Source organism: Cricetulus griseus (assembly GCF_003668045.3).
Source record: "Cricetulus griseus strain 17A/GY chromosome 1 unlocalized genomic scaffold, alternate assembly CriGri-PICRH-1.0 chr1_1, whole genome shotgun sequence".
Taxonomy (NCBI): domain Eukaryota; kingdom Metazoa; phylum Chordata; class Mammalia; order Rodentia; family Cricetidae; genus Cricetulus; species Cricetulus griseus.
The window spans coordinates 166,533,035-166,548,069 of NW_023276807.1; the positions used below are offsets into that span (position 1 = coordinate 166,533,035).

The following is a 15,035-nucleotide window of genomic DNA, read 5'->3' on the forward strand; positions in this document are numbered from 1 at the left end:
TTTCGGCACCCATAACAGTCAAACACATACTTGCCCTGACCTTGCCTTGGTCACTAGGAGGTCAGATGCCTGCCTCGTGGCAAGGAACCAATCAGAAGTTAGCTGGTGGTGCTATGCTTTATGGCTCTGGGTGTGCTTTTCGGACAAGTGCACAGCAATGACACGCAGAGCATAGCAACCACCCTGGGAGGGCCTATGGGCCATAACAACCAGTTGACCAATCAACACAGGGCAAGCCCTCCAAGCCTGGAGGCACACCAATCCTGAGCCTGTGCGTACCCCTAGACACTCCCCTTACGCTGCCCTATAAGATCTCTATGCAGTGGCTTCGCTGCATCTTTCCTAGCCATCGGCCATGGTGGGTGGATGAAAGACCCCAGCTAGGTTAGCTCGTTAAACAATTGCAATAAAGCCTCTTGCTGTTTGCATCAAGTTTCCACCTCTGCATGGTGATTGGGGTGACCCTGGTCCTGGGCTAAGATCCTGGGGCCCTGAGCCTCCAGGGGTTTTCAAGGTGAATTAAAGTAGACAGATGTGAGGAACTTTCAGGTTTGCTGAAATATCTTTCCACTCCCTGAATTACATTTACTACTTGGTTTAGTCACTATAGCTCCTCTAAATAATATCAATTCCTAAAAACATTTATTAAAAGTGAAAATTAAGTTGGGTTGTACTTGCTTTATTGAATATTTCTATATGCCAAGTAGAGAGGAGAGGACAAATACATGGAAGGGAGGAGAAGATGAGTGTGACCCTCAAGTACACTCACTCACAATCAAATTGGTCCCACTTGAGTTTTTTGCAATACAATTAAAATAACTCATCAGATTACCTGAATCATAATGACCCATGAAAAACACTGGAAGCTTGTGAATGAACGAGAGGTAATCCACCAGAGCTGATGCCAGAAAGGGGTGACACACGTGATCTCCTCCAAGGCTGAGCTCCTCTTGGCCTTCTGTTCTCCCAAGAGTAGATCCAGTTCAATTCTCATTACTCTATATAAGAATGACTGGGCATACATATGGGCTAATTTTTCTGTGACTTGATGCTGTCTCTCAGAAATCTCTTTGTATTTGTCGGCTTTAAGATAAAAGTGGATAAAGACAAGAAACAGACAATTTAACTGATTTTTCTGAGACGCTTTTCATGAATAAAACATAAATTGTGTATCAGTTTTTCTCTGAGACAGTCTAATGTACCCTAGAGTGGCCTCAAAGTGTCTATAAAGTCAAGGGTGACCTTAGACTTCTTCAGGTCCTCTTGTTTCTGTCCCAAGGGCTGAAATTACAAGAATGCACCTTCATGCCCAGTTATGTGGTACTAGGAACTTGCTCCCTGTGGCCTGCTCTTCTTATAGAAGCCAGTACAACCAGCCCTACACACAATGGGCTGGGCCCTTTTTTGATCAGACACTAATTGAGAAAATGCCCTATAGGCTTGCCTATGGCCCAATCGCATGGAAGCATTACCTTAACACCAGTTTCCTCTTCTCAGGATTTGTGTCAAATTAGCTTGTGTCAAATTGATACAAAATTAGCCAATTTACCCTGTAACACCTGTACTTGGGATGTGAGTGAGAAGGGACACACATTCAAGGCCAATCCGGCTACAATAAGCAAACTATTTAAAACATTATAAAGAATAATAGGACAAACAATGAGTACATTTACTTTTATAAGTTAAATAAAAAACAGAAATCACAGAGAGCAATGACTATTATCTAATTTGAGGACACTGAATTAACATAAAAAGCTTGATTCTAATGAAGCACAATTGTGTTTTAATGAAATCAGTTAGGCAAAAATCTGACTCTAAAAGACTCACATACCTTTCTGGCCACCTTCTTCTGTGTCTAAAATAGCAGAGAAACCTCCATTAATGATGTCCAAGAAGAAGTCTACAGGGTTGAGGTGGGAATCATAATTGTAACCTACAAAGAAGGTAGGCCATGAACACAAACCTGAGGACCCTCTTTCAAAGAGTGGGAAAGGGGAGGGAAGACAAAATCTAACAACTTCCTCCTCTTGTCCCTCTTCCCACTAATTTATCCTTTCCATATATATATATATATATATATATATATATATATATATATATGGAAATAATATATATATATTATTTCTAACATATCTGATTCCCAGTCTAATATATATATGTCTATACATTTATGACTATATATGCATGTTTTTGTGTATGCTATACATGCATATGTGAACTCTTCTTATGAAAGAATCATTTTAATGTGACCTACATTTTTATAGGACTCAAAAAAATCACAAATGTTTACCAATTTTAAATGACAAAGATTAATCAAAAACAAATAAATAGTAATAGACAGAAAATACTTAAATGTATATTTAGAGTCAAGAGAATTATCCATACTCATATTTCACTAAGATGAAACTGATAGCATAAATCACTAAAAAGCATGTCATCATTGAATCTGACTCTGAACATAGCAAGCAGAGGAAAAACAGGAGTCACAAAACTAAGTCTTGAGCCTCTATAGCCTCCAGCATTGCCTAAACCTGAAATGCAAAGTTACTACAAAATAAAGTAAGGTCTCCACAGCTCCTCAGTCAGATCAAGCTAAGGGAAAACTGAAAACCACTATCTGCTTCCTGAGCAAGAACATGATGGCCCCGGGCCTTTCCAAAGATCTTCCAATGAGGGATAACTGTACCTGCTCCCTGCATGTTAATCAAGAGGGTCACCACAACTGGGAAGCAGAAAAAGTGAGTAAAAATACTGTAACACAGACATGATACAGGACAAGAGAAAGAAGTCAGACCTGAACAACAAGCCCATGCCTCACAACTAACAGAATCCTGTCACCGCATTAACCAAAGGTCTTTAAAATGGAGAAACCCACACACAGCATGTCTGCATGAGGGACAAGCTGCATTCCCTAGAACCCCTGCCCTTCTCCCAGATCCCAGGAATGAAGGAGCTCTCACAGCGAAATCCAGACATACCTGCAGATGTGAAGTACTCCAAGGCCTCCTGTGCAGGGCCATGAAACATGACTTTTCCTGAGGCCACTAAGGTGAGGCTATCAAAACATCTGAAGATGAAGTACGGGGGCTGATTAATGGAGAAGATGATTGTCCGTCCCCTCATAGACATCCTAAGTTTAAAGAGGGAAAAACCATAAGTTTCATTCCTGAAGTTACACTCGTTGTCCCCATTTCAGCTAGAATTTTCCTTAGAAACACATCTCACTTGCATTATGCACCTGATGGGAAAGCAAGCTGAAGCTTTCATTTAAAGGATTAGGACTAAGCTGGGATGTAGTGGCGAAAGACTTTAGTCCCAACACTTGGGAGGCAGAGTCAGGTGGACCTCTGAGTTTGAGGCCAACCTGGTCTACAAAGCTACAAAGAGAAACCCTATTTTGAAAAATCAAAAATAAACGAATAATTGAAAGATTAGGGCTTCCCACAGTTGTAGTGTCAGTAGTCCAGGGTCCACTAAAGTGCTACTGACAATGAAAATCCCTGGCAGTCTTCTAGAGATTGAGTGGGAATATCTAGGAGTCAGTGCAAGGAGTCCATATCATGACTACGCAGTCCAGGCAATGGGCAGGTTCAGTGAAGCTTGAGAACCAAGGACAGAGCAAATATTACAACTATGATTGTATGCACAATTCCCCCTAATTATTTACTTATGCCTCATCAGGAAGTGGTTTTCACTTTTCTGAAAATGTGATTCACAATTCTAATCTTGATCTCCCTGCTAAACACTTCAACAATAACCTCATTTCAATCTTACAATATCAGCATAAGGCAATTCTAATATAATTTCTCCTTTCTGTTTTCTAAGGCTTAAAATGTCAAGCAAAAGACCAATGGGTCACAGTTAGTGAGGGGCAAGCCTAGGATTTGATCATTGGTTTAATTCCATGATAGGAAATACTAAACTCAACTACCACTTTAGGATGTTATATCTTCTGTTAGGAGAACTGTAGGGAGAAACCCTGATTATAGGTATCGCTGGCCTCACCCTTTTGGGCATGGTCACAGTTATGTAGCAAGGGTTTAAGAAGGAGGGAGCTGAGCACGCAACTCTTTCACATGGCTGAGCTGACTGGGAAGCATTTCTGGCTCTGTCCTACTCAGGTGCAAACCTGGTCACTGATTCCCTTGCATGAGTATTTTCCCCCAATAAACTACCACTTATCAACCATCTCTGACTCCACTTTGTAATCATCAATAGAGAACCAATATCAAATACAGTATTGAAAACTGCTATGAAAATATTTTGTAAAAGCTGGGTATGGCAGCATATCTGTAATATCCTACCACTTGAGAGGATCAGGAGTTCAGGGCCCACCTAGGTTACATGAGACCCTCTTTCAAAAGACAAACAGAATGAATGAAAGAAAGAGAGGGTTTGGATGTGAGGGAAGGAGGAAGTAAGAAGGGAAGGAAGGAAGGAAAGGAGGGAAGTGGGAGGGAGAAAAGGAAAAGAGAATGAGAAACTGAAATGTGGTACACACCTTGAATGCCAGGATTTAGCAGGCAGAGGCAAGAAACTGAGATCAGCCTGGGCCACACAGTAAAATGAAAAACAAAATCAAACTTCAAGAAAAGCATCTCATAAGCATATACTATGAGGTGTCAATGTGTCCAAAGAGAGACTGCCTCAAAGACAATCAGGCCAAGTGGTAATATCAGCACAGGTGGAGCAGAAACATGCAAGGATTGCTTGTAAGCAAAATAAACTTGCAACCCTGACTGAAGGTAAAACAGTGTAATAAGAAGAGAAAGAACCAGCTGTACACAGTAGGAACTAACATGTCTACCCAAGAAACTATGAGAGCTCACTGCTATACAGCAAGGACTGTGTGTGCCTGAATGTGTTTGAGAAAGGGAGAAAGTAGGGAGAAGGGGAGACAGAGAAGAAGAAAGAGGTAGATAAAAAAGGACTGAGGGAAAGAAAAATAACAGGTGTGGAATTAATATTAAAACAGAGTAGGAAGAGCAGCTTCAGTGCAGGAAAATCCCTTCTGTCATAAGCTGGAACATTAGGTGGATGGTAGGAGAGAGCTTGTAAAGGTTCAGAGCAGAGAGCAGACATGACAGGAGCCTTCCTCAAAGTAAGGTCTAGACCTCAGTATCTGTGTCCTCAGTATCTCCTCCCACAGCATTTACTTAGGAATTCTTGGCAGTGTCAGAATCCCAGCTATGGGATCACACCTACAGGATCACACCTACTGGCAGAATCAGACCTACAGAATCATACCCACAGAAACCTACAGAAACCGAAAATGTTTTTTTTTTAATGAAAGTAAAATTTTGTTTTAAAAATGTGTATCCTTGTCAATGATTTCTTTAAGAAGTACTTATTTATTGTACAGGGTGTTTTGTCTGAATGAATGTATATCATGAGTCCCTGGGACATGCAGATGCAATAAGACTGCATAAGATTCCCTAGAATTGTAGTTACAGATGGTTGTAAGTCCACGTGTGGTTGCTGGGAATTGAACCTGAGTTCTCTGGAATGGCAGCCAGTGCTCTTAACTGTTAATCCATCTCTCCAGCTCTGTCAAAGATTTAACTTAAGGGCTGGAGAGATGGCTCAGCAGTTAAGAGCACCGACTTAACCACCTTGAATGAGATCTGGTACCCTCTGGTGGCATGCGGGCAGAAGACTGTATACATAATAAATAAATAAAATCTTTAAAAAAAAGATTTAACTTAAACATTTTTATTTTAGATATATAAAACCATTTCCAAGGAAAGAATAGGACTGAAATATATTGTGTGAATTTTCTTAAAAACATCACACTTAAGGGGCTTCCGTTAGACATACTGGATTGATTTAATACTTAAAGAAGAATAATATTACAGATCATTGTACAAAATAGGAACTGAGAAGAGAAACATTTCCACACAGAAGGTCATGTCACCTTCTGAAATAATTAACACAAGAACAGAAGTTACTTATTCACGTGGCAGTTGATTGTTAAAGCAAGATAACAACAGAATATTGGCACAACAGTGAACTATTTTCTCTGAGAGAACATTAATAAGCCACAAAAGGGAAAACTGAAATTTCATATCATATAACCCAACAACTGCCAGAATGATTAAAAGATCAAGTTTCAAGCCAGGGAAATGAGATGGCCCAATGGGAAAAGAAACTTACTGCCAAGTCTAAAGACCTGAGTTCAGTCCCTGGAACCCACTAGGTGGAAGGAGAAAACCAAGTCTCTGGAGTTTACCTCTTAACTCTACTATAAACACACACACACACACACACACACACACACACACACACACACACACACACACACTAATCCCACAGATAATCCTATTGATTCTATATTTGAAACTACCCAGAACCCACAATTTTCAAGAAAATGAACCTCCACACCTCAGGCTCCTGCTGACATTTTCACATCCCATGGTGCAACTGGACAACCTTCTCCATGATATATTGCTCTGATCTAAACTCCCACCTCCCACCATGGAAAAACTTTAAGGTGACCAAGTGGTCTAGGCAATCTACACCCAACACACCCATCCCCGCTCACTCCACTTGTGAATGTGGAAGGCTGAATTGTGTCCTTCAAAGACTCATTGGGGAAGACTTCACATCTAAGAACTTAGGATGTGGCTATCATGGAGACAGTGTCTTTTAAAAAGGTAATTATGTTAGAATGAGATTACTAATGTGTCCTAATGTAACTGGCGTCTATTTGGAGATCAGGGCACAGACACATAAAGAGGGAGAAGACACAATCCACAATGAGTGACCCAAGCTTCAGCAGACACAGCCTGTGGATATCTTAATGTCTGGCTTTCTGATCCAGAACTGTAAGAAATTTAACTTCTATCAAGTCACCCAGTCTGTGGCATCCTTGGCAATGTATTAGCAATTTTTCTTCCTCTCAGATCACTAGGTTCCAGCCAACTTGGTCTCGCTAATGTTCCAGACACACCAAAGTGCTTTGCTTCAGAACAACTGAGTTTTCCCTCCATCCAGCACTCTGTTCAGCTCTCACCCACTCACCCCAGCTCCCTTGTCACATGCTTGAGGTTTAAGGGAAAGGCTACTTAAAGCAGTACTCCACCTTTGACACAGCCATCTTTCCCTATGCTTTTCTCTCATTGTTCTGAGTGTGTTTTCCTTATTAATGTAACTTTCCCTCTAATAAACAAGGAAGAAATTCTGTTGCTTACTTCTGAATCTCTTGCACCAAAATGCACACAAGTGATCATGTATTTAGTGAATAAAACTAATGTTTCTTTGGCACTTACTTTTTCAGGACTGAGATGACATCAGTAGTTGTTCCCAAGTCTAAATCAGTGGTGGGATCATCCAGGAACAAAATGGGATGCTCAATGACCAGCTCCATTGCTATACTGGTCCTCTTCCTGAGCTCCTTAGATCTAGGCTAAAGCAACAACCACCATCATTATCAACAAAAACAACTACAGTCATCGTCATTTGGTGAACTAGCCCATCCCAGCCATAAAGGGTTTTGTTATAACAATATCCTGAGGAGTAGAGTGTGGGCATCAGGAAGAAGAAGGAGGATGTTCCTCTTTTCCAAAGAAGTAGAAAAAGGCTCAGGTCAGAGTTGACATGAAACTTGTGACAATTACTGTTTGTTCTTTAACAAGTTACATATTTGAGGGCAATGAGTTTTCAAACTCTCAGACTGGCACAGTGGAATCTCTGTCTAAGGAATGAGGATGAAGGGACAGGAAAAGATGAAGTATGTCTCATAATTCATAGTCATTTAACACCCTCCCAGCACACACACACACACACACACACACACACACTCACACACACACACACACAAACAGGGAGAGAGAGAGAGAGAGAGAGAGAGAGAGAGAGAGAGAGAGAGAGAGAGAGAGAGAGAGAGAAACCTTTTTGAAAGTTATCATTTAAAAGTTATGGGGTAACACTAACCAAAAATGTGAAAGACCTGTACAGTAAGAATTTTGAGTCTTTAAAGAAAGAAATTAAAAGAAGACACCAAAAAGTGGAAGGATCTCCCATGTTCTTGGATAGGTAGGAACAAATAGTAAAAATGGCAATCTTGCCAAAAGCAATCTACAGATTCAATGCAATCCCCATCAAAATCCCAACACAATTCTTCACAGACGTTACAAGAACAATTCTCAACTTTATGTGGAGAAAAAAAAAAGACTCATAATAGCCAAAACAACCCTGTAATAAAGGAACTTCTGGAGGATCACCATCCCTGACTTCAAGCTCTATTACAGAGCTATAATCCTGAAAACAGATTGGTATTGGCCCAAAAATAGACAGGTAGACCAATGGAATAGAGTTGAAAACCCTGATACTAACCCACACACCAACGAACAACTGACTTTTGACAAACAAGCTAAATTTATACGATGGAATAAAGAAAGCATCTTCAACAAATGGTGCTGGCATAACTGGATACTAGCATGTAGAATACGGCAGATAGATGCAAGTCTATCGCCATGCACAAAACTTAAGTCCAAATGGATCAAAGGCCTCAACATAAACCCAGCCACATTGAACTTATTAGAAGAGAAAGTAGGAAATACCCTAAAACGAACTGGTACAGGAGACTGCTTCCTCCTAACTCCTGTAGCACAGACACTGAGATCAAAAATTGATAAATGGGACCTCCTGAAACTGAGAAGCTTCTGTAAGGCAAAGGACACAGTCAGCAAGACAAAACGGCAGCCCACAGACTGGGAAAAGACATTCACCAACCCCACATTTGACAGAGGGTTGATCTCCAAAATTTACAAAGAATTCAAGAAGCTAGTCTCCAAAACACCAAATAATCCACTTAATAAGTGGGGTACAGAACTAAATAGACAATTCTCAGTAGAGGAATCTAAAATGGCTAAAAGACACATAAGAAAGTGTTCAACATCCTTAGCCATCAGGGAAATGCAAATCAAAACAACTCTGAGATACTAGCTTACTCCTGTCGAAAGGCTAAAATAAAAAACACCAATGATAGCTTATGCTGGAGAGGATCGGGAGAAAGGGGAACACTCCTCCATTGCTGGTGGGAGTGCCATCTTGTATAGCCACTTTGTAAATCAGTATGGTGGCTCCTTAGGAAAATGGGAATCACTCTACCACAAGATCCAGCAATTCCACTCAAAAGATGCACATTTATATAACAAGGATATCTGTTCAATCATGTTCATAGCAGCATTATTTGTAATAGCCAGAACCTGAAAGCAACCTAGATGCCCCTCAACTGAAGAATGGATAGAGAAAATGTGGTACATTTACACAATGGAGTACTACTCAGCAGAAAAAACAATGGAATCTTGAAATTCACAGGCAAATGGATGGAACTAGAAGAAACCATTCTGAGCGAGGTAACCCAGTCACAAAAAGACAAACATGCCTTTGTCCAGCAACTGGTGGAAGTAGAAGCAGACACCCACAACTAATCACTGAACTGAACTGGAATCCAGTTGCAGAGAAGGACGAGTGATGAGCAAAGGGGTCCAGACCAGGCTGGTGAAACCCACAGAACAGCCTACCTGAACAACAGGGAGCTCTTGGTCCCCAGAATGATAGCTGGGAAAACAGCACGGGACATATCCAGACCCCAGGAATGTGGGTGTCAGTGAGGAGACCTCAGAACTCTATGGGGCCTCCTGTAGTAGATCAGTACTTATCCCTAGCATAGGTGTGGACTTTTGGAGCCCATTCTACATAGAGGGATACTCCCTGAACCAACACACACGGGGGTGGGCCTACACCCTATCCCAAAGGATATGACAGACTCTGAAGCACCCCTATGGAAGGCCTCACCCTCCCTGGGGAGCAGAAAGGGTATGGGATAGGTAGGGTTTTCGCTGGAAAGGGTGGTAGGGGAGGAGGAGAGGGAGAGGGAACTGGGATTGACATGTAAAACAATCTTGTTTCTAATTCAAATAAAAAAATGGAGACAAATGTTATGTTGAAATTTTTGCCATCTACTACATTTCATGACTAGAAAAAGGTAGTAAACACCTTCATATGTTGTCAATTAAAAATCAATTAGAGCCCATCCCACTTGAAGGGATGTGCTCTGTCTCTGAACACATGGGGAGAGGCCTAGGCCCAGCACAGGAAGATTTGGTGGACTTGCTGGAGCCCCGGTTGGGGGCCCTACCCTGCCTGGGGAGTGGTGGGTGGATGGGTGGGGGGTAGGTTGGAGGTGGGGGAGAAGGAATGGGGGTGAGGGGAGGGAGAGGGAGAGGGGAATTACATGTGAAACAATCCTGTTCCCTAACTTGAATTAATAATAATAATAATAATAATAATAATAATAATAATAATAATAAAAAAAAAAGAAAAAATGGCAAAAAAATCAATTAGAAATTTAGGACAATGACTGGTTATTCTTAAACATAGAAAAGAAAGTATTTTATTATAAATATAAACCAACATTAAGAAACAGAGCCAAAGCACACAAAAATTCCACCAATCATATAAAAAGAAAGTGTGGGAAATGTCAGCTTTTCTATTGTTCTTTCCAAGAAGACAAACATCTCATAAATGACTGTGGAGATGTATCATGGTAGTCAAGAGCCAGTATCTTCCTGTTCCCCACTGCCTCTAAGGAGGAGCCAGCACAGAAGTTAATCTGTGGTGATATCTTTCCTGCAAAAATGAAGCCTGTCTGGGGGTCAGAGAATGGAGCTTGCCACTAGCTAAACATAGGGGTCCTGGAGGTCTGAACAGACAGACTGGAAGTGATGTAGCTGGGCAGAGACTGCCACTATATACCATAGAGGTCTGGATCTGTACAAACAGGCAGGAAGTGACATAGCTGGTAACTATGGACATTAATGGTAACTAAACAAGGACAAACAGAAAATCGCTCTCTTCTCTGTGGAGATGCTTAGGAGGTAGGTGTGCTGTGGCTTGCTCCTTCTCTCTGATCTCTCAGCATTTCTCTCTATATCTGATTCTGGCCTTTTATTATCTAGACCAATTAAGGACTCCTATTTCATATATCCATGAGAATCCTAGTCTGGAGATACCATTTTCATCCATACCTCTACTTGTCTGCTCAGCAGACATCTACATATAGTCTTCTCAATAGGAAACAAGGACACAAGAAGAAGGAAGCAATCTTGACATTATAATCTCTGAGCATATAAAAATACAGTAACTATCAGATTCTACAAACAACATAATAATAAGAACATTTGGGGAATGTGAATGGTTATAACCCTGACAAAGCTGAAGATATCAAGAATTTGTTCGTCTTGATAGTTAAGTGTGGAATTTTTGAGATAAACAACTGTCCCTGTTTTTGAAAAATTAAGAAAAATTAAGGATTCAGGAATACAGGATTGTATAATATTCTAATATGTCAGTAAGAACTAGTTAGACGTGAGGTTCACCTCTTGTCTATTATCCTTCCTGATCCTGCACAAAACCTCATAAGAATCAACAGGTCCATTTGTTGTGGCTCTTGCTCATCTGTATCATTAACAACTAACACAGGAGATGGCAATTAATATTGACAAAAGATAAGGAAACGGAGTGTGAGAGCAAAAGGATATCCTAGGTTTCGATTTACTTGCAAAGATAAAATGATCTTACAAAAAGTAAACAGGGAGCAACAGTTTTTACTTCTACACAGTTCAAAAGTACAGTTCCTCCATTGCAGGAAGCTGATGGAGCTGGTTACATCCAGTCAAGAGCACAGAGAGGATGAATGCATGCATGTCTGTCAGTGCTCAACTCACATTCTCCATTTTTATGCAACCCAGGACTCAAACCCAAAGAATAGTGCGGCCTATGATGGGCTGGGTCTTTCCACATCTCTTAACTTAATCAAGACGATCACATACAGAGATGTCCTGAAGGCAACCTGACTATAATTCCTCATTGCGAATCACCTTCTGGGTGATTCCTTTTGATTCTAGACTGTGTCGACTTGACAGTTAAAACAAGCCACCACAGACAGGATAGGAGATAAACACAAAGAGAATGGCTACAGGAAATAACAGGCACCAGACAAGCAAAAGTAAATGCTAAAGAGGCCAAGTACAACCCTGAAGGGAAATGAATGCAGAGTGAAACACAGAGCCAGAGTCCTCCATCTCACGTCCTATGTCAGTCCAGAAATAGAATCTAAAACAACAAAGGAGCAAGTCTTGTAGGAGAAGAGACAAGAAACAGGGGAAAGCCCTTGTCATATTCTCTAAAGATTCAAGAGTTTCAGGCTGAAGGAAGAGGAAGCTCATGTGAGGAACACACGAAAATGGCCATGTGAGGAACACTTTTTCCTCCTGCATCACACTCTATTCCCAGGCTTGACCATTGCTTAATTTCCTCTTTACGTCACTCACTCGTAAACACAGAGAACAGAAATCTTGACACACTCGCTATAGGATACATATTATCCACACAGAGATTTTTTTTGCTCTGAATTTTTAAAAGACTTTTCTTCACATTACCTTGACATTTGACTCCTCATCCAGATGCAGAAGTCCAAGGACCTCATTAATTCGACTTCTTTTTTCATCTCTTGTTATAGACGTTGGAAGTCGAAGAGCTGCTGAGAACTCTACATTTTCTCTCACACTCACTGTGTGCATCACCATGTCATTCTTAAGGTTAAATGGAATTTTAATTAAATATAGTTATCAGAAAGACATCACACTAACAAATGTAACCTAATCCTCATGGAAACAATACTCTAATACTCTACTGAAAAATAGTATTTCAATGTTACTAGTTTCAACTACAGAGCAATCATTTTCATCCCCCTCCTATTTGCCTTCCAAGTAGAGCTCTGGGATTTGGGTGACTGCTACCTACAATTATTGCAGAAAACATCTAAGCAGTGGAGAAAGATGAAGGAAGGGCAAGGTTTGACAACAGTAGTCCTGTGTAGAATTAAATCACAGCTGAAATTAATAATACTGTACCATAAATGTCACAGTCAATCCCTCCCCATCTTCCTATTTAATAATGCCAGCCTCAGGCTAATGAGTCATTAAGAAAAGATGTTGTAGAGAAAGTTGGGCCTATAAACGTGTCATATAATGAACTGGAAACACACAAATATACAAGCTGAGCATCTAACCATACAGGGAAAGAAGAAATATAAAATTACAAACCCACCAACACTTACTTGTGGGACATAACCAGAAGTACATTTAAAATTAGCAGGTCGAGGTTTTCCATTTATCAATATATCGCCTGTTAATCCACGTGGATCTTTCCTTGCAGCTAAGACATCTAGTAACCTACAGAGGGTTATATATGTTATGTAGTTTTCTTTCTCACTTCAGTAATAACCTATCACCTTAGCCACTAAGAGTTAAAATTATTCATGTCAAAAGTTTAGCTGAAAACACACACACACACACACACACACACACACACACACACACTGTCTCACATACTACTTTCTTCTCACTATGTGCTCTAATACAGCCCAGAATTATGAATGCAAGACAATATCCATACGAACACCCAGCCCCTCCATGCTATCTGACCTTGGGGACTAAAATAGGTAATGTCCTTCTGTATTTTGAAAATTAGGCCTGGTGATACTTTCTTTTCCCCAGAAACTTCTTCTTCATCTTTCTACTTTTAATAATATCTCCCCCATATTAAATAATAATATGAACCCACAGCAAATGCCAACTGCTCTATCATTTCCCATCAGTAATTGACCTAGTTTCTTATGGTGGTAGAAAATGAGAATGCACCCTCCTGCACATTATCTACAGCACATGGGACAGACTCACACATATACACTCACACAGTACTTAGATAACTCATATAGAGGTGATTTTACAGCAGGGAAACTGGATGCAAAGGCCTTGCACATGCTTTCTGTTATACTCACAAAGATCTGCTCCCGTCCTGAGGTCCCATGATGGCATTGAGGCCAGGTTTCATGATCCCGCTGCAAACACAAAATCAAACTGGGTGATTTTCATATCTAAAAGAAATTAATTACCTTAGTGTCTACACTTAATATCCTACTGAAACTAGATGAAACTGTACATAAAAAATAAGCAAATACCCATAGAAAAATAAAATATTAATAGAGTTCTATCTTTTATAAAAGATGTCAATTGCTACTGGGGAGTTACCAGAAAAAATGGTTCAGACATCATAAAATCACTTTTGTTCATTATTTAAATGACTGATTTGTTTTGATATATGGTACATCTATATTCAGTGTTCCGTGAAATAAGTATCAGGTTCTCATGAGGACTCCATTACTCATACATACTGCCTGTATGGGTCATGTATGTAATATCCTCTTGCTAAAATTTGATGATCAGTATCTTCATATAGCTCTGCTCGCTGCCTAGTCGACCTCATCACATGAATCAACAAGTCAAGGGATATCAGTAGATGTGTCCTTACTATTAAAATAGAATCAAATCAAAGTCAATGCATCTTATATAGAAATCCAAACACTAGAAAGAAGTGCTCCAGAGGACAGAAGACCATTGCCAAGTTTAACACTCAAAACAACAAGAAAACCATCTGACTCAAAACAGAAAAGCTAAACACATACATACAAAATGGTAATTTCCTTCCCTGACAAAGAGATTAGAATATGCTCAGTTTAGAGTTGGGAGTCATCCCTCACAGAGAGGACATTCTTCATTGATGAACAGGACAGCACAAATACAAGTTGTGCCGGAAAACTGATTCAGAGTAGTTAGTATTCAGATTGAAAAAAGGCTTTTTCTTATAGAAAATTTAGCTCTGTTCCCATTTGTTGTTTCATATCTGGACAATGTGTTAATCATTTCCCTTGCCATTCCCCTCTTGGTTAGAAAATGATGGAGTTTGTAGGTGTAGGAGCAGAAACAATAGTGCCCAAGAACAGAGGCAATGGTTGGTTTGGGGACAAAGTGTCTATGCAGACTGAGCTGGACAATTCTTGGTGTGTGTGCTCTGTCCTTAGAATTGGTTGGAAGTCTGCCTTTTCTATTTTATGCAACAATGTGTAGAATGTTGACTTTAGCTCTTTATAGCTCTGGATGAATTTTGAGTAAACACATGAGGACACC

The 15,035-nt window shown here is 40.2% G+C and overlaps 1 protein-coding gene across 1 annotated transcript in view; it reads right to left on the reverse strand.

Annotated features, from left to right (window-relative positions):
- The window catches only part of LOC100764293 (ATP-binding cassette sub-family G member 3), a 35,017-nt gene that overhangs the window by 18,756 nt on the left and 1,226 nt on the right, over positions 1-15,035 (reverse strand). The window contains exons 2-8 of the mRNA XM_035453061.1: positions 13,850-13,909; positions 13,127-13,241; positions 12,447-12,599; positions 7,269-7,405; positions 2,979-3,130; positions 1,832-1,933; positions 833-1,083 (exon numbers count right to left, since the gene is read on the reverse strand). Of these exons, the coding sequence (XP_035308952.1) occupies positions 833-1,083; positions 1,832-1,933; positions 2,979-3,130; positions 7,269-7,405; positions 12,447-12,599; positions 13,127-13,241; positions 13,850-13,909 (970 nt within the window). The remainder of the gene's footprint in view (positions 1-832; positions 1,084-1,831; positions 1,934-2,978; positions 3,131-7,268; positions 7,406-12,446; positions 12,600-13,126; positions 13,242-13,849; positions 13,910-15,035) is intronic.